Source organism: Thermobia domestica, chromosome 2, assembly GCF_964235325.1.
Source record: "Thermobia domestica chromosome 2, izTheDome1.hap1.1, whole genome shotgun sequence".
Classification (NCBI taxonomy): domain Eukaryota; kingdom Metazoa; phylum Arthropoda; class Insecta; order Zygentoma; family Lepismatidae; genus Thermobia; species Thermobia domestica.
The window spans coordinates 110,902,059-110,929,369 of record NC_137455.1 but is presented as its reverse complement, the minus strand read 5'-3'; the positions used below and the strand labels follow the sequence as shown (position 1 = coordinate 110,929,369).

At 36.7% G+C, this 27,311-nt stretch overlaps 1 protein-coding gene across 1 annotated transcript in view; it reads left to right on the top strand.

The window, feature by feature from the left end:
• Positions 1-1,021: 1,021 nt before the first annotated feature.
• The window catches only part of LOC145679714 (uncharacterized), a 43,958-nt gene continuing 17,668 nt past the window's right edge, over positions 1,022-27,311 (top strand). Inside the window, exon 1 of the mRNA XM_081750281.1 lies at positions 1,022-1,163. Within this exon, the coding sequence (XP_081606407.1) occupies positions 1,112-1,163 (52 nt within the window). The 5' untranslated portion in view covers positions 1,022-1,111. The remainder of the gene's footprint in view (positions 1,164-27,311) is intronic.

Sequence of the window (27,311 nt, the reverse complement as noted above, 5' to 3'; positions counted from 1 at the left end):
CCTAACTGAACATACATTTGTACACAATCCCAATAAAACCATGTTAACGGGAAGGTAATTGATGTAACATGAAAATTTGATCTTACACTTCATCTGTACTCTTTCTATCATAAAAATGATCTATATTTAAAAATATATGTAGGTGGTAGTATTTTACAATTACTTATCGTCTTTTCGAGTGCAGAATAATACCCGTTTAACACTTCATAGATGTAGTAGTTTGTTGTATTGGACCCCCTCTCAAAACTTGGATCCTTCCTAGCAAAAGTTTCTGGGTGTGCGCCTGCATCAAGCTAAACAATATAATATATGAAGACCTCAGGGGGAAAAGGAGGTAAGTCAAGAAATGGTCGAAAATGGGTTAACAGCAGAATAACGCAGCCTGAAAGATGTAGTTTGTATGTACTAAATCCGGCAGTAAGAAGAAGGTTAGTCACTAAGAAATTTAATGCTGAAGAGTTTGCTATAGGCGAAGAAGTAGGTAAGTCAGTGGAAAATAGGGCAGTTGTGTAAAATTATTAAAAAAACTGACTTGCCTCCTTTTTCACCTGTAGTCTTCGTATACAAAAAATATTCGAGATAACCGTAGTTTGGGAGAACCCTCTACTATTTAGAGAAGTTCAGCGCAAGTCACACGGATTAACACATGTTACTTTATAGCCCCATAATGCATTCCTTAATAGTGATTAATTGGTTATAAATTATTACTTATATCGTGTGTATTATACACTCATTAAATAACATCTATGCAATTGTCTGGTTGAAAATCCATTATATAATATTAAGCTTTTTACTGACCTACAAATTTCATCACCTGCAATTAAACATTAACTGTACTATACAAAGGGATTCTTAAAATAAATTGTTTGATAATGTCTGTCTAGATAGATGTCTTGGTAAGCCAAAATGAATGGAAAGATAAGATCACTCCATTTATAAGTTATATATACTCTGTCTCTTTAGAATATTGTAATATCCCTTCTGTTATCTTATCATACTTATAAGCTTACTATCAATTTTCGTGTATCTATTATAGAAGAACTATTTAAACACAATATACAATAGCTCATTCTTCATTTAGTAAGAAAACTACCAGAAACCATTCATCACAATGTTTGCACGACTTCTTGTAGTGTTGGTGATAGCTGAAGTTTGCTTTGCAGGTAAGTTTCTGATATTTGCCAGAAATACTCTTACTAATCTCCATTCACCGGAGAAGTGGTTGATCTTGTTTGTCTAAAGCGTTAGCCTATTGCATGCTTGTGCAATCAACCATCTTCGATGAAGGGAAATTAATGCTCAGAAAGGGATTATTTATGACTTAAATCTCCATTTTCTTTTTTTATTTGGATTAAATTACCAACTTCCATGGTCGCCTATGCTGATTATGCTGACTTCATTAAAAATATATTATGTACGGAATATTATTATTGTTTTTTTTTTTCATTTTCACAAAACTTCTACAATAAAGGTACTATCTTTTGATTGATTGCTACCCTACTTCAAAGTAATTTCTGTGATTATAAACATAAGTTGACAATCAAACGAAGATATAATTAATTAATTCACTAGGTGTTTGTATTTATACAGCTACAAATGAAAAGTAAGCGGATAGATAAAAAAGAAATCATACTTTTAATATAACTATGACGACTTAGGCTATCTTATAAAGCATCGGGCCTCCACTTGTTGCACTCTCCTCTATAGGCTTTCCACTAGTTTCTGATTAACACCAAGCGTTAAGACCGCCCATTTCTTCCTCAAAGTGACAGTCAGTGCTGCCAGCAATTTGGGTCGATTCAGACGACACCTTAAACGACGTTTCGCAGTTCATGAAACAGATAGGTTAAAATCGAAACTTGAAACAAGCCAGTTCAGTTATTGTGCAGAATTATGGCCATATAATATTATAAGAATGGCAGATCCATAGGAAGGAGCATTGCTACCTTGATAGAAATTTTAGTCCATTTAGTAAAACCCATGTAAAGCGCTGAATTGTCTAAAATGTTCAGGAAGTGCTACCAGGGACTACAAGGAGCATGCTCAGACCATACTCCACACCATAACATCATCAGTATAGAATGTCTGTTATAACAACACAAACAACTGAGAAGAGTTTGACGACTTGGCGCTACAGTTAACTCTCCCCTTTGACTGGAAACACGTGTACGTACGTTGATCCATCACTCCATAGTTTGTTCTTCCATTGGTACACTGTCTATGTTTATAGTCATTACATCACAGCAGTAGACTATTCCTATTGCAGCCAGTCATTGTACTCTTACGCCGGGCCGTTTCACGACACTAGTAATACCTGTACGTGTTCAATTTTCTATAACGCCACCAATTGTCTATAACTTTAACTTTGGGTGATTTAATTTGGCTGATAGCTTTACATTAAAAGAAAACATGTGATATCCAATGATTATGCCCTTTTCAAAGCCACTCAGTTCATATCTGTTTCCAGTTTGAGCTTCTGACACTCACGATCGTTGCATAGAACAAGTGTATGTGATAAGTGGGTCATTGTAGGGATGGCCTTTTTCGAAAAATCTGTTTTTTGATTTTCGGAAATTTCATTTTTCGTTTTTTCGTTTTTCGCTTTTTCGAAAAAATTTTCGTTTTTCGTTTTTTCGAAAAATTTTTCGTTTTTCGAAAAAATTTTCGTTTTTCGTTTTTCGAAAAATTTTTCGTTTTTCGTTTTTCGAAAAATTTTTCGTTTTTCGTTTTTCGAAAAATTTTTCGTTTTTCGTTTTTCGAAAAATTTTTCGTTTTTCGTTTTTCGATAAATTTTTCGTTTTTCGTTTTTCGAAAAATTTTTCGTTTTTCGAAAAAATTTTCGTTTTTCGAATAAAATTTCGTTTTTCGTTTTTAGTTTTCGAAAAAGTATTTTTCGAAAAAATGTGGCCATCCCTAATCTCAAGATTAAAGAGATTCGCAGTCACGTCCGGATGTGTCCAACACTGGCACTAGTACCCGTAGAGTATATTTCTGATGGTTTGTTGATCAACATGGAGGCTGTCCGATTAGACGAAGAGTCGAAGTCTTCAATGATTAGGAGCAATGGCTGGAAAATCGAAATTTTTCTCCGGAAAGTTGGAATTGTAGCAGTCACAGGAATCGAACAAATAAAGCAGTAGAAGACTGACACAAATGCTTAAACAAAATATTATCCAGAACCCCTGCACATTTCCAATCTTGTGAAGACTATTGAGGGAAGATTCTATATGTAATCATGTTTTCAGAAGAATGGAAATGCTGAGCATTACTCAAAAGAACGGAAAAGCCATGTATATGAAAGTTGACGATAGGATACAGTCAATACTTCAAAATTTGAGAGAACATGTTGACCTGAGAAAATGTCTCAGTCGCTTGAGCTTTGTATGTACTCCCATGCGCAAAAAATATTGCGCGTATACTGTAACTCACAATTTTTCGCAATTATTCCATTTTCCATATGTTTATTGGTAAAATTCAGTTATTAGTACGTGGAGATAATAGAAAGCAATCCATCTAAGGAGATATTTCCAAAAAATATAATAAAATAATAAATATATAAGCAAAAAACAAAATTATGTTCGGTTTTGTGTATACTGGCAATAATGTTTTCGAGGGAATTTTTGGAGTAGCACAGCACGATTGCAGAGGGAATAACAAGATTACTAGGAGAACTGCTGAATCAAGGAACTGGAAATTGGAGCAAAATATTGCATTTATTGGCTTAAATCTAGGGTGTAAATTGTCTGCCAAATATAAATTAGCTTCTGTAGGCAAGCTGTTATACGGAAAATATAAACAAGGAGAAAAACTGTTGTCTTAAGTTTGGAAGTGACATGCTCTATAGCCATGAGCATTTATTTCTTAAGAAAAAGATAGACAACAAAAGAAAATCTGTGTGGGCAAGTGGGTAGAGTGACGAGCTAGTAATTCTTATACTGTTTTGACACCAGATCGAATCCCATGCGGTCCTGTTCATTTTTTTTCTTTACAAAACATTGTAGAAAGTGTATAATTTTTATGTTAATAAAACTGAAACAATACAATTAGGAAATAACTTTTTGTTTCCTCTGATGACGTATTTATTTAGAATTAGTGTACTATTAGTAATATCGATTGCTTTCAGTTTATGATGTTGTATAGCTTCCTTTATCATCCTTTTTTTCTTGAAAAAAAAAAAATGTCTCCAATAAAGTATGAAAAATATATATAGTCAGAAACAGACATCTTAGTATCAAACATGATTTATCGTGATGCAATAAACAAGTTTCCCGTTATTAAAAAATAAAACTATAGAAAATCATTGAATTTGGTCTTAAGGTTTTTATTATGCTATATATATTCTTTATAAGACTATACTTTATAAGGCAAGATGAGTGATCATACCCTCAAATTTAGCTAGTGAGTGAAAGATGTTTTCGGCACAAATATTTTACAGGTTTAGGTGCATGAAACACCAATACGCTATGGTCTTGACCTTCGTTTATTTCACATTATTATCCGACATATCATAGCAGGTAAAAAGCAGCATCAATCGGCAAGAAGAACTGCAAGTTGTAGTCTTAGTCTGTTTCTGATGCTCCGGACTCGATCGCCTAGCACGCTCGTCTATACCTTGACTCATACGTCTATCATTCAGTGCAGGCACATATCCAGCTTTTCTTTTCGGAGGGGACCCGACACGAATCCTCGTAAGCACGTAATTCTAATGTTTCAAAAATATCAATAATAATAATAATAATAATAATAATAATAATAATAATAATAATAATAATAATAATAATAATAATAATAATAATAATAATAATGCAACAGTTCTGTATTTCTCTTAAACGTTTCTTACTTGTCATTTATGAACCGGTCAAACTTAATTCTAACTCACACGAAATCAAAAAATATTTTCTAGAGACATGTATGGAAAACTGTCTGCTACGTATATCACATAACAAAAATAGCAAATGGCAATGAGTGTATCGTTCTAATACAGTAATGTTATAAACAGACCGGAAACGAAATTGTAATCCCATTTAAAAGTGTTCTTTAATTCCACCTGGTATCAATGGCATTACGGTATATTCTTACAAGTAACACTTCCCAAGTGTAACACTCCGATTTTGATAAAATTTGCAGGCAGATACTACACATAAAATAAACGAATACATGTTTTTTATTTTCTGCGGAGAAACTGTTTTACGGGGGCAAAAGCACTCACCCAAAATTTTGAAAGTTGACGCCCGAAAGACAAAAACAAGTGGACCAAAGTGTACGAAATTGTGCACAGATATGGCAGACGTAAAATGAAGGAATATGTGTTTTGTATTTTCCTGGAAAAAAAGGTTAGGTGGGACGCAGACCCCTCCAAACCTTTGATCATGAAATATCAAAAGTGCTAGTAACAATATGTCTGATGTGTGTAAAGGACGAAGAATTCCGATGACACTTTGTGTATGGACAATACGCAAAAACTAAACGAATGCCTGTTTTAGGGGACAAAATCCCCCATCCAAAATGATGAAAGTTGACGCCCGAAAGGCAAGAAGAAGTGAACCGAAATGAATGAAATTGTACACAGATATTGTAGACGAAAAATGAGGGAATATGGGTTCCGTATTTTCCTGAAAAAAAAAAAAAAAAAACGTTTCGGTGGGACACAGACCCCTCCAAAACTTTGATCGTGAAATATCAAAAGTGCTAATAACAGTATGTCAGAAGTGCTTAAAGGACATGAATAATTGGAACGACACATTGTGTAGGGACAATACGCAAAAAAAAAAAAAAAAAAAAAAAAAAACGGGTTTATTTTCTGCGAAAAATTGGTTTTAGGGGGCAGAATTCCCCACCCAAAATTTTGAAATCGTGCACAGATATTCTAGACGTAAATTGAGGTAATTGTGTTTCGTATTTTCCTGAAAAAAAAAAAAAGCGATTGAGTGGGGCACGGACCTTCTAAGCTGTTGATTAGGAAATATCAAAAGTGCAAATAAGTATGTATACGTCAGAAGTTCCTAAAGAGTATGGAGAATTGCAACGAAACTTCGTATAGGGACAATTTGCAAAACAATAAATGAAATGCATTTTAATTTGTATGAAAAAACAGTGTTGGGGCCTAGAGCCCCTCCAAAAAAAAAAGTTAATATTACCGTAAAAGTGCAGGAAGGAGTGGACCGAAGCAAATGAAATTGTGTGTAGATATTGTATAGACTGTATGTAAAATAAGGACTTTCGTGTTTTAAAGATGTCCCTATCAATTTTGGCACATCAACAGCAAACAGGAAATTAATCGGCACGTGTTTTTGTTTATGCGGAAAAACATTGTAAGGGTTAAAGTTGCCTCGTGAAATACTACAAAATACGCTATACTGTTTGTGCTTGATGTTGATCTGCCAAATTTGAAGAAATCTGATGGAGACACTTGTGAAACACGAGAGGCTTTATTTTTCATATCCAATATCTACAGACAATTTCATTCGCTTCGGTCCAATCCTTCCAACACTCAATGCCTCGGTCCACTCAAAAGCTTTTTTTCTCTTTTCAGGAAAATACGAAGCACGTATTTCCTCATCTTACCTCTACAAGATTTGTGAACAATTTCATTCAGTTCGGTACATTTTTTCTTGCCTTTCTTGCGTCAAAATTCAAAATTCATGCGGGGGACCTTTTGTCCTCTAAAACCGTTTTTTCGCAGGAAATAAAAAAGCCGAATTTGTTTATTTTTTGCTTATTGTCCTAACAGAAAGTTTTGTTCCAATTCTTCATGTAAATTTAGGCACTTCTGACATACTGTTATTAGCACTTTTGATATTTCATGATCAAAGGTTTGGAGGGATCTGTGCCCCACCTAACCGTTTTTTCCAGGAAAATACAAAACACGTATTCTCTAATTTTATGTCCGCAATATCTGTTCACAATTTCGTTCACTTTGGTCCACTTGTTTTTGCCTTTCGAGCGTCAACTTTCAAATTTTGGGTAAGGGCTTTTGCCCCCTAAAACCGTTTTTCAGCAAAAAAAAATAAAAAAGCACTTATTTGTTTATTTTATGTATAGTATCTAACTGCCAAATTTTATCAAAATCGGAGTGTTACACTTGGGAAGTGTTACTTGTTAGAATTATAACAACAACGCATTGTCCACAGTTTGGACACTGACTCAAAGTAATCTGACATAAATAAAAAAAAAAAAAAACTCAAAAGGGAAAAAGTAGGTTTATTAAAAAGTGCTTGAGGTTTGGTAAGGGACAGCTTCCAGGACCTCAAGCTGGATACGTCACTGAGTCAATGCATTATATTTGTTTCTTGCAAAGATGATAATTAGATGCGTAATGTGTAAAATTATATCATAGTTTGACATTTTATAGGTCTTTCCTTAACACATCCATATTATCCGGCGTTCTGCCTGCCTGTTTTATGTCGGATAAGCGAAACTCTACTGTATTTTCAGATAGCATATACACAGGAGCTAGAGGTCTGCACGGGCCGGAATTTTTAGAACTGATCCGGCCCGTCCCCTTTAATTTATAATCTATAGGCATTAGCGGATTAAGGGCGGAGCCAATGGAGCCCAGGGCCCCCAGCTCAGGGGGCCCTTTAAAATCCCTCTGTTTAATACTTACGCTCGCGGTATCGCTAGATTTAAGTCTTTGCATCAGCAGCATTTACCTGTTAATAATGAATGCAATTATTTAATTGTTAATAATGAATTTAACTAAACTAATTATTGTAAACTTGAAGCACATTCAAATATTACAGCATAGTTCTCGGTAGTTCCATAAGTAATTTCAGAGACCACGGTGTTTCAGTAGTAGAGCGTTCACCTTTGGTGCATGGAGTCCTTGGTTCGATCTATGCTCGCGCCAAGTGAACCTTGTGCTGGACAAATACTGTGTGTGTGGGTTTTCTCGAGGTTCTCCCGTTTTATCCCACTTTTTTCATTCCACCATTTCATTCATTTCTTATCATCACTGTCTCCTTTAGCCTATCCGGCATAATCGTGGGACGTAAAACTTAAAAATTTCATTTCAAATCATTTCAATCAAAAAACAGTTGCAGGAAGTATGTAATTTCGAATAAAACAAACTACTATATACAATTCTGAGTATATTATTCTTTTATGAAATTCTCGCGAACCTTATTTCTAAATTGAAGGGTAAGAAGACTAAATTCTTTCTCTTATTATTATAGATCCATTTCAATTGAAGCAGTTGGAATAGTTGGAAAAAAAATAAAAAGAAAAAAAACATACCCTATATTCCAGTGTGCCACAATCGGTATAACGCGCCACACTGGTGTGTCCAACAAAGTGAACAGTGTGACGCAAACTTTTTCCTATTATTTGCAAGAATATTTGTCGAGTTCCTGTTATTTATTATTATTATTATTATTATTATTATTATTATTATTATTATTATTATTATTATTATTATTATTATTATTATTATTAACGATTTTTCCATGGATCAGCTGTCTGTATACGGTTAAGCAACCACAAGTATCACATTGAAGGAATGAGTGTAATTATTTACTTTAATAGTAATACAAAAGTCTATTTGCTTGTATATTCTACCGGTAATAACTGCATCCGTCTAGAAAGCTAGGACTAACAACAAAGGGATACCAAGTTGTGACCACACACCGCCCCAAATCCTGGGTGCCACAAGTTCTCTTCTACGCCTTAGAACAATAAGGGCTGTAGCGTTCAGGGAGAGAGAGAAACAACTTAATTCGATTGCAGTTATATGCTTATTAAATGTTAACTTATATTTATAAATTATGTAAGTGATCTATCGTTTTCTGTTTATTATTATTATTATTATTATTATTATTATTATTATTATTATTATTATTATTATTAATAATAATAATAATAATTCTTATTATTATACATTTCTTAAAACGTTGATTGCCATGTGTATGTGTCCACGGCTGTCCTGTACAGTAGAGCGTGATTATTTTCCATACGCAAACAATGTAGATATTCCAAGTTTGTTGTGTTCGTTCTATAGGTGTGTATGTATAATAATTAGATACATATGGCGTAGAAATCAAAATTTAATGTCCATGCCACGTATATGAAAAACCATACACAAAGACATTTATGAATAAAGACATTGAGTTTGAGTTTAACGTCTCGTTCAGCAACGAAGCTATATGATACGTCGGCCTACTGATTAACGTGGACTCCGAACCACGTGAGCTCTCGCCGGGAATCGAAGCCGGGTCTTCCACGCCAAAGGCGCGTACGCTAACCACTAATGAGCTTATGAACAGAGACATTTATGAGCTAAAACAAAGGCGAAAACAAAGATGTGTGATGTGATTTTGAGTTTATCGTCCCTTTCAGCAGCGAGGCTATATGAGACGTGGACCTACTGATTAACGTGAAATGCGAACCACATGAGCTCCCGCCGGACGAAACCAAAGACCTTTGGAATTGACAATTGTTTGGACATTCCAGTCGAACCTACCTAATATTAACAACGTTTCTACGATAATTTCGTAACATTGTATTATTTCTTTTGTTGATTAGCTTGGTTAGGCTTATTTAAACACTTTCTTCTTTGCACCGACGTGTCACATCTCTTGGATGAAGATACACTAGCTCTCACTGGAAATCTAATCCAGAAGCAATGCACTTCAACCATTTGATCACAACAAGGCACATTTAAAAAGAAGTTTCGATTTTGTTCGGAAAATTGTGATTAGGTGTAACATTTAAAAATATATTTAAGAAAGGGTACGGAGTAAACGCACTGTACTTTCTCGCTCGAATATTTTACACTGACTTATGTTAGGCTCCAACTGTTATTGATACATTTATTTGGGAAATTGCGAATAAAATAATGTTTTGGAAAACTTTGCTAGAAGAAACTTCAGGCCCAAAAGTAAAGTACCCATTGGTCATATTTCCGTTAGAAATAACTTGATCCATATATTAGAATTATAAAGGATATAATTGTATGTGAACTATAAGCAAAAGCGTCTGAGTAATTTCTGAGAAAATTATGCAAAAAGTCACCCCCAAGAATAAATTATCGATTGTAGATCTTTTCAGTATAAACGAGCTATGCTATATTGTTAGTGTTTTCATAAAACATTTATTTATGAAATACGAACACAATCGCCTGAATCGTTCTTGAGAAAATCGCAGGGTAAAACTTACTGTCAAAAGTAATATACCATTTCTAGATTTTCCGGATGAGGGAATTATACCATATAGCTAGGTTATTTATGTAATACGTATTTATAAAATATGAACAACAAACATCTCCTGAGTTGTTTTTAGGAAGGTCATCGGCAAAAGGTTACCCCCAAAGGTAAACTCTTCTATCTGTAATTTTGACAGTATATCGAGTAATTTTTAAGCAAATCGTCGAGAAAAATTTCACTGTCAAAGTAAACTATTTCTTTTGGATTTTTCTTTTCGGAACAAGCGAGTTATACCATATTGTAAGATTATTACAGAAAATATTTTTACTGAAATTAGAACAAATTTCAGTAAAAATAGAAATTTCAGTAATAACTGAGACAATTGTCCAAAAAAATCAACCCTTGAGAAAACCACTTCTTCTGTATGTTATCGGAATAAACTATTTATGCTCTATGTTAGTTTATTAATGAAATATTCCTTTACGAAATATGAACAAAATTGCCTGAGGCGTTAATGGGAAAACCATCGGGGGAAAGCTCACCCTAAGATTAAGCTACTCCTTCCAACGAGTTGACATATTGTTAGGTAATTAATGATACGTTTATTTATGAAATGTGGTTGAGAAAATTGTGCAAAAAGAACGCATACCATACAGTAAATTACACCATATATATTTTTTCAGAAAAATTATTCATATGTGGTGGAGATTTGTTAATAAAATATATATTTATCAAAAGTAAATAAAATAGTCACAGCTTTTTTTTATTTGAGAAAATTGAATTATTTTAAATTTTAATCCTTCAGTAAATTAACCTTGGTTTTAGGTGTCGAAGGACATAAAATTCGAAAGATATTATGTTACTAAAACGTTATGTCTAGAATTCGGTGCAGATACGTTGAACAGTATGGCTTCTATTTGAGTGCGTGTAAAAGCGTCACGAACCGAGAGACAAATAGATGGACAGACATCGAAAAATCATTTTTTTCGCTATGTAGGAGCCATGTAACTTGAATTTATTGAAATCTTGTATTCGGTTTTTATAACTATCACCACACATTCTTTTTTCGTCTCTCGAATGTGAAAACGAATAGGCCTACACCGACACGTAATGTGATAATTTGTAATCCCAAAAATTTAATTTGTTATATTTAATGTGTGGTTACTCTAAAAAAAAAAAGCTTATGCCTATTACATCATTTTATTATTAGTTTTTCACGCTACTGTATAATTCGGTACGATTATAGTTAATATTCATGGCATCTTTTGGAAGCATTCGCGTTCCTCACAAAGAGAGCTGTAAAATTTAGTTTTGTTTAAAGAAAGCACTCTTTATTTTTTTTTTCACACAGACTTGCATTTGTTGCACTTGTGGATATGAAACAAAAGGAGAGAGAGAGAGAGTCAATACTTTAAAAATAAACACACACACAGAAACACTAGAACAGTTTTTTTCTTCATGACAACGAGCTATCGCTGTGACTGTGTTCCTCACGCTGTGTGTAAAGCTGCAGGTTGCTCTTGTTTTGTTTTTTCCTATTCCTGACTCACAGACACTCGCAGTGAGTTGAAGCTGTGTAAAAACGGAGAGGGAACGGTTAAGCATACCATACCATAAACTAAAAACAATCGCTATTAGTAATAAATAGTAAGCTAATTCTGAATAAATACGTCATCAGAAAAACAAAAAGTTATTTCATTATTATATTATTTCGTTTCTTATTAACATAAAAATTATATACTTTCTACCAGTGTTGGGCAAAATCAATTGAAATCAATTGCAATTGATCAATCAATTGAAAGTAATTGCTCTGAAAATCAATTGCAATTGATTTCAATTGCAATTGATTTCAATTGCAATTGATTTCAATTTGTAATTGACAATTAATTTCAATTGCAATTGAATTCAATCATAAAATTTGCAATTAAATTTTCGTCAATTGTTAATTGTTAATTGGTCACCAGGCAATTGAAACTTTTAATTGTTAATTGTCAATTGCAAAGGGTACAATTGAAACATTTAATTGTTAATTGCAATTGACAATTGAAACTTGTAATTGTTAATTGTAATTGTTAATTGCAATTGAAATCAGCAATTAAAACTGAAGATAAGAAGATGTGTGTGTATTGTGTTGTCCACTTGTTACTGTTTTACATATTTCAAATAAGGTACTTATAAGAAATGCTGGATACCTACCATCCCTTCCCCCCCCCCCCATGGGAAGAAAGCCGGGAAGCTAAGTATTTTTTAAAATATATTATGTTTATGGTTCTATCCCCCTCGAAAGAACTCTATATGCCCGTCATGCATACAATAGGAATGGGCACCAACGAGTTCGAGCGAGTTTTCTTTAAAACTCGACTCGACTCAAAGCAGACATCTTTGAGCTCGACTTGAGATCTCGGCTCGAAAAATTTCCCCCAACTCGACTCGAATTCGGATCGAGTTTCCAGTCGAGTCGAGCCAATTCGAGCTAAATTCTTTGTGTAGTTCCAAGTACTACTATCTTCAAGTATCCTACATAGACAATATAATTATCAATGATACTACTACTATAATTAATTATCATTATAACACCGTGTACCTGTATAAACATGGAATATAGGCGGTTTGTATCGGAATACTAAAAATTAGTTGACTGTCGATCTCGGTCGTCAAGAAATCTTCAGGAGGCAAGGACATCGGTCACGAAGTTCTTGGTTTGAGTTCAGGAGGAGCAAGTATTCGGGCTCGAGCCAAAAAATATTAAAAGTTATGGGACTCCAGCCAAACATGTTCAAAACTGCTCGACCCGGGTTTAGGGTTGTCAACAGCTCAAGCGGCTCGCTCACAGCTTATTCACTTATCGAGCCGAACCGAGAAGTGAGCCGAGCCAACAGCTCATCCAACCGAGCCAGCTCGAGCCGATGGCTCACACGAGCCGAGCCGAACCGAGCTGATAGCTTACCCCAACCGAGCCGGTTCGAGCCATCGGCTCAGTTAAGCTGACTCGAACCCAGCCTATGGACTCGTTTCAACGGAGCCGGTTCAAGCCATTGGCTCAATTGAGCCCAGTCGATGGGTAATCCCAACCAAGCCAGTTCAAGCTGTACGCTCAGTTGAACCGATCCGAGTCGGTTGACATCACTATTCCGGTTGGGCTTCTACTTTGGCTAAAAAATTGGACCGTGCAGTTCTCAGCCTTGATGGTAAGAATTACAAAAAATGATATGAAATCTTTAGTTTTACGTCCCACGATTATGCCGGTTAGGCTAAAGGAGACGGTGATGATAGGAAATGAATGAAATGAAAAAAGTGGGAGGAAACGGGAGAACCCCGAGAAAATCCACGAGCACGGTGTTTGTCCACCACAAAGTACAAACTGCGCGAGCTGGGATCGAACCAGGAACCTCAAGCACCGGAGGTGAACGCTCTACCACTGACCCACCGCGCCAACTGGTAAGAACTACAGTATATATTTATATTGGTGCTCACGGCGTCATTAACTTGTTCCGCCACCAACGAATTTCAAGGTACTTTGTTTTGCATCTTTTGTGCGTGTTTTGTGTCGCTTTATGCGCCTATTCCCACATGTTGTGCATCACCGGAAGTGGGTCAAAATGGGCCTACAAATATGGTGGAACACATTATTGCTCTTCCGCCACCAATGAATTTCGAGATCGTTTCCTTCACATCGTTTTATGCCGTTTTGTGCATCTACTTCCGTTTTGTACGTCGTGGGATGTTGGTTAAAATGAGTCTCCAAGGTGGGACGAAAACGAGTTCCGCCACTATTAAATCTCGAGGTCGTTAATTTCACATCGCGTACCCTTTTGTACGTCTATTTCGACGTTTTGTGCGTCACTGGAAGATGGTCAAAATGGGCCTCGAAGGTGGGACGAAAATGACCCACTGCTCCGCCACTACCGAATTTCGAAGTCCTTCCTTTCGTATCGACTACTGAAGTTTCGTGCCCCCATTTCCACGTTTCGTGCGTCACCAGAAGTGGGTCAAAATGGGCTTCCAAGATAAGACGAAAATGACCCACTGTTCCGCCACTATCGAATTTCGAGGTCGTTAATTTCACATCGCGTACCCTTTTGTGCGCCTATTTCGACGTTTTGTGCGTCACTGGAAGACGGTCAAAATGGGCCTCGAAAGTGGGATGAAAATGACCAAGAGTTCCGCCACTACTGAATTTCGATATCCTTCCTTTTGCATCGACTAGTGGATTTTCGTGCCGTTTCGTGCCCTTATTTCCACGTTTTATGCGTCACCTGAAGTGGGTCAAAATGGGCTTCCAAGATGGGACGAAAATGACAAAGAGTTCCGCTACTATCGAATTTCGAGGTCGTTAATTTCATATTGCATACCCTTTTGTGCGCGTATTTCGACGTTTTGTGCGTCATTGGAAGACGGTCAAAATGGGCCTCGAAGGTGGGACGAAAATGACCCACTGCTCCTCCACTATACCTACCGAATTTCGTGGTCCTTCCTTTCGCGTCGACTAGTGAATGTTTCGTGCTCTTATTTTCACGTTTTGCGCGTCATCAGAAGTGTGTGAAAATGGACCTCCAAAGTGTGACCAAAATGACCCATTGTTCCGACACTGTCGAATTACTAGGTCGTTTCTTTCGCATCGTTTAGTGATTATTTTTTAAAAAGTTTTCTGTGCCTACTTCCTCGTCTTGTGCGTCACCGGAAGTGAGTTAAACGGGCCTTTAAAGTGGGAGTTAAATGGCTCACTATTCCGCCACCACTATTCGGGGTTGGTTCTTTCGCATCATTTAGTGTGTATTTTGTACCGTTCTGTTCGCCTACTTCCACGTTTTGAGCATCACCAGAAATGCGTCAAAATGGTCCATCAATGTGTGAGAAAATAGAGCCATTGTTCCGCCACTATCGAATTTGGGGGGTCGTTTCTTTCGTATCGTACAGTGCCTGCTTTGTACCGTTTTGTGCTCCTATTTCCACTTTAGTGCTTCTATTTCCACTTTAGTGCGACAACAAAAATGGTTCAAAATGGCCTACAAGTATAGCGGAATAACTTAATGCTGTTCCGTCACCATCAAATGAGGTCGTTTCCTTCACATTTTTTATACATGATTTGTGTCGCTTTGTGCATCAGTGGGAGAGGGTCAAAATGGACCTTGAAAGTGGAATGAATATGTCTTTCTCTGCCATATTTGTAGGTCGCCTTTGACCCACTTTCGTTGGCCTACAAAACGTGAAAGTATGCGCAGAAACGGTATAAATATGCACTAAACAATGCGAGAAAAGCGACCTTGAAATTCGATACTGGTGGGAGAGTGGTTCAGTTTTCTTCCCACATTGAATGCCCATTTTGACCCACTACCATTGAATCACAAAACGTGGAAATAGGCTTACAAAACGGTAGAAAACACGCACAAGACGATGTGAAGGAAACTACCTCGAAATCGTTCCTGACGGAACAGCATTAACTTGTTCCGCCATATTTGTAGGATAACATTGACCCATTTCCGGTGACGCAGAAAACGAGGAAATAGGCGCACAAAACGACACAAAAATGGAAATTTAGCTTAATTACATGGAAATTTTAAGTTTATAACCTTAATTATATGGAAAATTTTATACATTTCTCCTTTACGTTGATTTGGGACTTTTAAATTTTATTCATTTTTCCACTGAAAAGTATGTATAATTCAACAAGTTGATTTGATTTTGAGGCTTAATGTCCCGGTCAGCAGCGAGGCTATATGAGACATGGACCTACTGATTAACGTGGAATCCGAACCACATGAGCTCCCGCCGGGAATCGAACCCGGGTCTTCCACGCCAAAGGCGCGTACGCTAACCACTTAGCCACGGAGGAGCTCTATAATTCAACAACGAAATAATTATTAGTTATAATTATAATAATTATCTATATAATTGAATTCATTGTAATTTGGTCCATAACAAACACTTTACCATTTCGTAATAGCTGTTATGCCCGTTCTTCGAACGGATCAGATAAAATATCAATGTAAACAAACTGAACAACGGGAGAACAATTAAGAAACATTTCTAACATTGGATATATTTTGTGTGAATATATATCCAACAACGTATATGTGTTTTCATTGGGAAGGCCGATGGGGGCTGAATTTGAACGTAAACACTATCGGGGGTTTCACTATAGGTCTGAGCAACCCCGATAAATATGGATTCGACACAAATTCTAGTACTTTTACATGTCCCCTCAGACCCCCTTGGTTCGTATTGTGAAAAAATCTCCTCTGGCCCCCACCAACCCCCAACTAATACCGCGAAAACTATGAATGTGACACTAACATCTGCCATTTTCTACTACTTTTTACATATGCCGGTAAAAGTCCCTATAATCCTCTGGTTCCAATTTTGAAAAAAAAAAAAAAAAACAATGCCTCTGGCCCGCAGCCGATGGGGGCTGTATTTGGACGTCAACGCCTGTGGAAGTATCACCATTCATCTCAGCGACAGCGAAAACTATGGATTTGACACTAATATCGGTAACTTTCCATTATTTTTACATGTCTCGCAATTCCCCACCCCCGGTGACTCCCGGCCCGCATACAATGGTGGCTAAATTTGAAAATCATCGCTAATGAAAGTATCACCATTGATCTCAGCCTCCGCGAAAACTACGGATTTGACATCGGTCATTGTGGATTATTTTTACATGTCTCGTGATCCCCGTTATAATGCTCCCGTTTCTTATCTGATGGGGGCTAAATGTGAAAGTAAACGCGGTCTTGAGTTTCACCAATGAGCTCAGCTACCCCGAAAACTATGAATTTGACAATAATATCGGTCATTTTCGATTATTTTTTTACATGTCTCGGAATTTCCCCCTCTGGTGACCCAAGGCCCGCATACAACGGTGGATGAATTTGAAAGTCATCGCTAATGGTAGTGTCACCATTGATATCACCAACCGCGAAAACTATGGATTTGTCACTAATATCGGCATTTTGGATTACTTGTACGTTTCGGCATTCCCCCCCTTCCCCCGTTGACCCACGGCCCGTAGCCGAATACGGTGAATTTGGAAGTTAATGCGATCGGAGTTTCACCATTGATCTCAGCGACCGCGAAAACTGTGAAATCGACACTGATATCGGTCATTTTCTACTACTTTTACATGTCCCGGTAAACGCCCCCCTGAGACCCCCTGGTTCGAATTTTTTCGAAAAAGCTTTGCCTTAGTGTGGGACCTGGACCAAGGTATCTTTGACCAAAATTTGGTAACTCTCGGTCGACTTGTCTGGTCCCAGGCCGGTCCCGGTAAACGTCCCCTGGAGACCCCTAGTAAGGAATTAAAAAAAAAACCTCTTCGTCTTGGTCTGAGGCCTAGACCAAGCTACCCGTGACCAAATTTTGAAGAGTTTCGGTCCACTCGTCTCGTCCACAGGTCGCACAAAGATAGACAGATAGACACATGAACAAACTCTATTTTATTTATATTAGAAAGGTCAGATCCGCCGTTATTGTATTAGTGCGGTGCTTGAGCTATTGATCGTAAAAATTCAAACTCCGATGAGTGATAATTTTATAGGCTTGTTTTATTACAAGTTTAAACTCTTTAGTCAGTAGAGATGAGGGCGTGAATCATGGGTCAGAGTTGATGACAATGGGTTTTGGTGGGTCTGTGGGTCACAGTGGGTAAGAGTGGTTTATGGTGGGTGGTGGGTCAGAGTGGGTCACGGTGGGTCGTGGGTCATGACGGGTGGTGAGTCAATTGGTCGTGGCTAAAGTTTTCATTGCCCCACGCCCTCTCTGAACTACAGTGTTGAAAATTAATCAGTAAAAATCAATTGCAATTGATCAATCAATTGAAAGTAATCAATCAATTGATTGCTGTGGAAATCAATTGCAATTGAATCAATTGCCAATTAATTTCAATTGCAATTGAATTACAGAATTCAATTGCAATTACTTTCCACTGCAATTACTTTCAATCAATTGATCAATTGCAATTGATTCTCCTCTTTTAATGGCCAACTGCAATTAACAATTAACCATTACTTATTTCAATTGTTAATTGCAATTAACAATTAAATTTACAGATTAATTGTTAATTGTTAATTCAATTGAAATTTGCCCAACACTGCTTTCTACAATGTTTTGTAAAGAAAAAAAATGAACCGGACCGGATGGGATTCGATCTGGTGTCAAAACAGTATAAGAATTACTAGCCCGTCACTCTACCCACTTGCCCACACAGATTTTCTTTTGTTGTCTATCTTTTTCTTAAGAAATAAATGCTCATGCCTATAGAGCATGTCACTTCCAAACTTAAGACAACAGTTTTTCTCCTTGTTTATATTTTCCGTATAACAGCTTGCCTACAGAAGCTAATTTATATTTGGCAGACAATTTACACCCTAGATTTAAGCCAATAAATGCAATATTTTGCTCCAATTTCCAGTTCCTTGATTCAGCAGTTCTCCTAGTAATCTTGTTATTCCCTCTGCAATCGTGCTGTGCTACTCCAAAAATTCCCTCGAAAACATTATTGCCAGTATACACAAAACCGAACATAATTTTGTTTTTTGCTTATATATTTATTATTTTATTATATTTTTTGGAAATATCTCCTTAGATGGATTGCTTTCTATTATCTCCACGTACTAATAACTGAATTTTACCAATAAACATATGGAAAATGGAATAATTGCGAAAAATTGTGAGTTACAGTATACGCGCAATATTTTTTGCGCATGGGAGTACATAACCTTGAACAATTTCCTATGGGGGCGCGGTGGCTCAGTGGAAGAGCGTTCACCTCCGGTGCTTGGGGTCCCTGGTTCGATCCCAGCTCGCACCGTGTGGACCTTGTGGTGGACAAACACCGTGCTCGTGGGTTTTCTCGGGGTTCTCCCGTTTCCTCATTTCATAGCGTTGCACCATTTCATCCATTATTTTGCTCATCAGCATCTCCCTTAGTTACGCAGCCCCATTCGAGGTCCCTCGTGACTATATGTTTAGTGTATGCGTTTTCGGTTCGGGAGACCGGGTTCGATTCCAGCCTGGAGCTTAAGTGGTTTGTATCTCATGTTATGCTGAGTTCACGTCTCTATAGCTGAGTAGGACGCTAAACTAAAACCAATATCCTCATCATCATCGGAACACATTTGCAAGGTGTTGAGCTTAAAATAAAAACTAGATTGCGAATCTTCTATTTATATGTTTTCTTTTCACTTGAAAAATATTTTGAGTCTCTTTAAAAGAAGAAAACACAACAATCATTTGAGATTTTACATTTAAAGAAAGAAAAAAATGATTAATTAGGCTTATATTATATGGAACTTCTCCACTTTATAGTATAAAAATTTGAGATGGGCCATTTATCTTGATACGCCCATGTAATTTTGAAACTAATTGACAAAAATGGCTGGAATTTTGTAAGATGCAAATAACGACAAGGGAACTCTGTCTAATAAACTCTGCAGTACCAACAAATTAATAGTGTTGCCATCATAATATAAAGTTATATTTTTAACGCCACTATGCCATGTTATTACATATCTCAAATCTAAATATTAAACGAAACCTTACAACACAAATTTGTTATTCAGTGTTGCAAATTAAGGACGCTGCAATATGACAAGCATCTAAACTTTAGAAACCTGATAATAGTATTAATAAAAGCAGAGGCGGATTCAGGACGAATTCAACGGTGAGGAAAGAAGGTAGTGAAAGATTCTGTTTTCTCTCTCACCGACTTTTGCAGCACTGGTGATTGTGAAACTCAGGGAGGTGAATAACCTTTCCCCCCCTGGATCTGTCTATGAATAGAAGTGAGACGGACAGTGAAATGCAAACCCGAAATACCTTAGTGTCGAATACTATGACCATGGCTTATTTCGAATGAATACAAGAAATTAAAAATTAGACTTTTTTCGAAAAATTTCTTACATAAACAGAACGTCTAATCACGTAGGTGATTCTCAAAAGACGTAAACTTCTCGGAGCCGTTACAGCAATTTGATATCTCAAATCGTTCAGGAGATATGAAAAACGTGAATACTGATAGTGATACTCCTAAAAATGACGTATTTGGGGATTGTTCGTAATGTATCTTGATTCTCTTTGCTTTTATAACATTACAGAAACAGATTTTGGTACTTGTAATTACAATAAATTCTTGCAATTACATAATTTTAACCAGTGTTGCAAACTTTACCAATGTGTATCACATCTCCAGATCAGTTTGAGATATCAAATTGCTGTAAACTGCATTATGATCTTTACGTCCGTTGAAAACCTTCTATGTTGTTGGATATGATACTCATCCAAGCAGTTATCGAAATAAAATCTTTCTGGAAAAAAAGTCAAATTTTCAATCCCTTACGTGAAGACTAAGGAGCATGGAAGCTTCTCAGTTGCGGCAAGTGACTTGCCAATAATGGCAGAATACCTATGATGACAACTTTGTACCTATTTATTTGAAATAAATCATATCATGATCATAGTATGTAATGTGCTAATGTGCTGTGGATGTGCATGCCCCGTCCAAGTTATTATTTATTACTATTATAGAAGCCTAAAACATTTGGATCTTTGAAGGCCCATGCTGGCCCACCGGGACACCGGGACATGTCCCGGTGCGCCCTCCCAAACATCTCAATATAAATAAAGGTACAACTTTTTTTATATATATAGATCTAATAAATTCTTACATTTATTATTGCTAAAGAACTGGTGGTGAATACAGCGCGTTCTTTACATAAGACGCCCTCGCGAACTACATCAAAAATAAACAGTTTTATTTATTCTTCTGTATGGCACAATTTTGTACAATGAATACATACTGTTACTGTTGGTAAAGAACCCGTGAAAGGTACAATGCGCCCTTTATGTAAGGCGCCCTTGTGAAACCAAATTAAAGATAAACGGTTTAATTTATTCTGCGGTATGACACAGTTCTATACAATAAATACTTACTGTTACTGTGGGTAAAGAAACCGTGAAGAGTACAGTGCGCCTTTTACGTAAGGCACCCTTGCAAAACAACATCAAAGATAAAAGTTTAATTTATTCTTCTGTATATTGGTGGATCCACGACCACGTGGGGGCAGAGGGGGCGACCGTTCCCCCAAAGGTATTTTACTTCCAGTTTACTTTCGGAAATAAAAATATTGTCTTTTCAATCTGGCCGATCCAATCTGTGTGACAAGCCTAGCAGAGTCTAATCAAAATGTATGGTACTTAATACAGACATATTTGAATTGTGAATACTTCTGTCCCTAGTTCCTTGAGACTGTCACCATAAGCCGCAAACGAGCGAGAATGATTTATTCGTTGAACGAACAGCTGTAGGAAGAAGGAAAGATGGATCACTCTTTGAACTAAAAATGTATATTTTAAAACTATATCCTAGAAAAAAATGATGTGTGATTCAAAACCCGAATCTTCAATTACGTTTACCTTGAATAAAGAGAAATATAGAATATTCAGCGCTCCTTACCGAAAAGCTCTCTGAATCTAAAAGGAGACTTTTCGGTTGGTTGATTGATTGATATGTATTTATGTCGTTTGTCAAAAGCGATGCTTTACAGAACGAGAACTAGAGTTTAAAGTTGGATCTGAACCATTGCAGTGCGTTCTATGTTCACTTACCTTGTATCAAACCACAGAACCTCATGCATCAATTATCAAAGGTATGTCCGCTAGCTACTACATCAACAAAGAACTGTGACTTTTGGGGTTCAACACGGAAACATTCATTGTGACTTTTAATGGCATTTCATCTTTTCTTAGGAAATAATACAAGCTACAAGCTGTTATTGTAATCTATATATATAAAAGAGAACGTACAATTCTTTGTCCGCTCATCACGCTAATACGGCTGAACCAATTTCTTTCATTTTTGGGGGGTTATTAGGATTTGGACCCTAGATGGTTTTTATCATATCACTTTAATTTTTAATTACCAGTGTCTTGAGATAATTGACCATTCAAGTGTCCATAACGTACAAATCCTTTGTTATTAGTTCATCATAGGTAAAAATAAACGTATTTATATGCAACCCGCATGACCGTGTCACTCGGCGGGTTAACATAAATGACAGGCGATATACAGCGGAAAATAGCTTGAATCTTCTGTTTAAAATTTTTTAATTGATTTGCTTATTTTTACAGACACTTTTACAATATGCCAGCACCGGGATGACCGCAGCGAAGCGGGGCGGGTTAACATAAATGACAGGCGATATAATGTTAAGATTTACTGCAATCTTCTATGGTTTTTATCATATCACTTGAAAGCGAAAAAGTAAAAATTATCTAAGTAACAAAGTTTATTGCGTTCCGGGGTGACCGCAGCGAAGCGGGGTGAACGCTGCTAGTCATATATAAAGAAGTCGTCCTGATCTTCGCACAGGCCAAACCGCTTAAGCTAGAAACTTGAAATTCGGACAGTAGATAAGATTTTCGATCTAAGGTATCACTAAGGAAGGATTTTTGGGAAATTCAAAGAAAGGAAGGGGGAATGGGGTGGGAATTATTTTAATAAGATGATCATCTCTCCGAATCCCTTAAGGTTAGAAAACTGAAATTTGGATTTTGATTTCTCATTTAAAATAATGCGTTTCAACATTTTTTGATACTTCAGTAAAATGGGGAAAAGAGGTGTAAAGAAAAGGGGGCGGGGATTGCAATTATCATAATAAGATATCAATATCTAAGAATCTTTGAAGGTTAGAAACATGGAATTAGATATATGGACTTCTCACTTAAAACAATTCAATATATATTTTAGCGTTTTGTATTATTATTATTATTATTATTATTATTATTATTATTATTATTATTATTATTATTATTATTATTATAAGATGCCTATATTTCGGGATTCCTTACGGCTAGAGACATGAAAGTTGCTAATTTGATTATTCATTTAAAATAATGAAACATGTATTTGAGCATTTTTTGCCACTTAACGTACAGTAGAAAGGCCAAAAAAAAAAAAAAAAAAAAAAATAGGTGAGGGTTGACTAAAATGCCTTGCGAGGTGTTTGAATTTCGTGACAGCGTTTTAGCTCGATTCAATTATATGTATATGAAAGACACAGAAGGGAGAACGCAAAATATTGTGCCACAATACACGTAGAAGCATTTTCTACATTGTACAGGGCCGTATTCCGAACAAATTGGTGGTCTGGGAGCGAAATCCCACCTAGGTAAAGGCTACTATAATATAATTTTATTGTTGTTGTAGGCATACATGTTTCTAAATGCTGCTTTTAAGAAATTAATTAATAGAGCCAATTTCCAACACCCTCTTCCTCGTCTGGTCTTTTTTTTTTTTTTTTTTTTTTTTTTTTTTTTTACATACTCAATTATACCACTGCAAAAGCAGAGTATTCGGACAAAATACCCTATACGGTGTTTAAAGTCCCCAGTTTGATTCCCGTTGAGGGTACATTTCAACGAAAAATGTGGTTCGGATTCCATTACAATCAATAAGTGCACGTCTCCTTTAGCCGTCATGTCACTACCATGGAACGTTAAGCTCAAGCAACAAATCAAAATACCCTATGTATAGAGGTCTACACTTTTGTAATAGTGTCCTATATTTGTCTTCTTGCTCTCTCCTGCTTAAGTTAAAAATTCCTGAATGTACCAGAAATTGAATTCCTTACACATTCATCTTTAAATGCATCAATTGAGTACAGTTGGGAGCTTTTCTTGAGAAATGAACTATTCCATGCACACATAACGTCAAGGCTTATCAATGACTCCCCAACTCCTCGTGAATCCTTGGTTCTATACCAATCATAGAAATGTTTTCTTCACCTTTGATACATCAGAAGATTTTGGTACGACTTATGTAGCCGCAATCTTAACGCGCACTTAAGAAAATGTCAATAATGTTGATAAACTGAAATCATGGTGAAATATTGAGTTTAGCAAAACGAAACGTAACGGAAATCCAACATCTTGCCCTCAGGAAATGTTCTTTCCATAGCGCCATAGATCAAAGATCAGATCAGAGAGACAGTGAAAAAAAAATGTCATGGATAGGGGTCGACGAACGTCAAGGCATTCTATTGGATAATGAAATTGATAGTTATATCAAACTTCATGTTTTCTTGCGATCACTTTAGTGAAACAAAGGGAAGCTATATTTATATACACAGAGGAGATATGGGAGAGGCTCGTGGCAGATAACAGGTGACATATAAATGCAATCGTCAATATAGTACTTTGTGTAAGTACTGTGCAAGACAGTGCATCTGATATATTGTGGTGACTAAGTGTGAAGTGAATTATGATACCGCCACGCCTCCGAAACGGAAGTTCGTATTTAATTTAACTCTAGAGAAAGAATATACTTTCATAAAAATAATAATAATAATAATAATAATAATAATAATAATAATAATAATAATAATAATAATAATAATAATAATAATAATAATAATAATAATAATAATAATAATAATAAAATCGGGTCACAAAATATAATCTGAGAATCAGGTTTACGCCCCCCCTCCTCTCCAGCCCCGGATTCATATGTGTCCCATTTTTGCAAATTAAAATTCTGGTCACTTTTAGGCTATCTCATCTTCCAGAAAGCGAACCGCACCTCCAAACGATACCTCTGGATCCGCTAGTGCTTCTGTATGGCACAGTTCTATACAATATACATACTGTTATCGTTGGAAAAGAACCCGTCAAGGCACCCTTGCAAAACAACATCAAAGATAAACGGTTTTATTTATTTTTCTGTATGGCTTAGTTCTATAAAATGAATACATGCTGTTACTGTGGGTGAAGAACCCGTGAAGGGTGCAGTGCGTCCCGCGCATACAGCACCCTGCGAAACACCACGTTAGAGGGAAGTGGTTTTAATTGTCCTTCTGTACATCAGTTCTATATAGTAAATTCATATAGTCATTGGCGCAAATCCCGAGAGAATGAGGGGGGCATGTCCCCAATCTTGGAACTACGGGGGACTGTCCCCTCAATAATTCGATTTGAAATGTGTTTTTGGGGGAGAAATGTGATGATTTGTGTCCGACTGCCACAAAGGAAAGTGAGATGAAATTGATGTCTCTTGGCTTGTTTCATTTTAAAAAAAGAATCGTATTCTTTCATATTTCAAACTGAACTTCGTATCCTGGCGTATTTACGTCACACCAATCTGTATTAATTCAGCTCCCGTTACTTGGACACAAATTGCAATAAGTGTCAGAAAAGGATATGTGCCTCTCCTCATGCTGGAAAATTGTATCAGCTGTAGATAGGGCATAAATCCCGAGGAAATGGGGAGCCTGCCCCCCAATTTCAATACATTAAATTCGTCTTTAATTATTGTTAGTCTATTTATTTAATTCCTGTAACGATTCCTATAATGCTATTGAGATCATCATCATTTTTCTCAAATAATAGTATTCTTGCGTCATACATAATTTATTTTCTTTCTTCATAGTTTTGGGAAAGTCATTATTTAAGTTATTATAAAATAAGTGTCCTAAAATTTAATGCGGTCTAAGTAGAAGCATACCAATTACAAATATGCATGTATTCAGATTTCAGAATAAGTTCATGGCACTGATTTGTAATACTGATATTTACCACTATTTCATCTACATCGCCTGATATATAATATACATGTTCACCTCAGAAAGCAGATTCATCTGAGTCTCATCTGCCCCTTCGCCATCAAAAAAAGCCTTAAATCTGCCCGTCTCCCAATATTGAAGACAACTGTGCTCCCCCAGTTTCTTTGGGAGCCACCCTTGCACCGCCACTGCACTTTATCCGATTGTACACTAATGGAATCTATGACTAAAAATAATGGACATTCACTTTTGCCCAATTTCAATCCGACATTTTGTTCTGGAGTATGTCTGTTTTTACATTTTTCCGAAAATTTTCGGATGGTCATCGCTCCGAGGCATTTCTACACCCAGGTTGGTCTATACTTTTCTTTTTATCTTGGAGACAGGAATTAAATCTTCCAAAAGACACAGACACAGACACACACACACACACACACACACACACATATATATATATATATATATATATATATATATATATATAACGTAATCACGTTTGTATGACCGCCCTCTTGGTAGACTTGTCCACCGCCCTCATTAGTAAGCCAGCACGGGCCTGGATCTTTGTGGATGTTTGTGATACTGTAGCATCCTTAGTTTGTAACAATTTTTTTTTTTTTAGTGCTAGCCGAAGGCTAGCTCCCTTGCGAGGGTTACGCCCTCTATCCGGGGTGAGTGCTGAAAGTATTGGGGTAGTAAGGAGATTGGAGCTGGTCTATGGGATGTAGGAGAACTGGAACATCATGTATTTAAGTAACACTTTATTATATTTCAACTTTATTTCATTTTATTATAGTATCCATCAGACATTATGATCTTGTGATCATAATCATAAGGGCAGGAAAAGATGATGGTGAGGTGCACTTCACAGGACAAACACAAACAATTTGTTAAAAAGACGAATGCTGGTTATCTTCTTGTCCAGGGGCTACTCTGGACAGTGATGAAGACATGTGAAGCCCTGTTAGTATAATGGATTTACAGTGCAGTAAATGTGGGTGAAACATGATGGGGAAGATGATCGGAAGAATAGGCAGATGCGACAAAATTGTCGGGGTGATCAGGTGGAAGAGTTTTGAGATAAAGGGAGAAGAGCAGAGATAAAGGACAGGTGATGAAATTATAACCCAGATCGTAGTTGCGATCGATATCCATCGTGTCCACAAGTAGAGGGTGCCGTTGCTGAAAGCGGGTAGTTATGAACCTGAGCCTTAATTTTTCGATGTGATGAAGTAGGGTAGGAAACGTTATGCGGTCATACAACTCCTGCGTTGGACTCGGAAGCTTGATTCGGTATGCTACACGAAAAGCATGTCGTTCGAGCACTTTTAATTTGTTGTAGAAGTAAGGTAATGCACTAACCCAGGCGGGATGTCCATATGTTAAGACGGGGCGCAAAAATACCTTGTAGGTATTGAGTACTGTAGAAGGCTGTAATCCCCATGTGGTACCTATTAGACGTTTAAGAAGGTTTAAACGATTATAGGCCTTGCGAGTGATTTCTTTAAGATGTGGGCGCCAAGTTAGATGATGGTCGATAGTGAGACCGAGGTAAGTGACCTGTTTAGTGGGTTGAATTCGTGTACCGTCGACACTGATGTTAAGGAGATTCGGATTT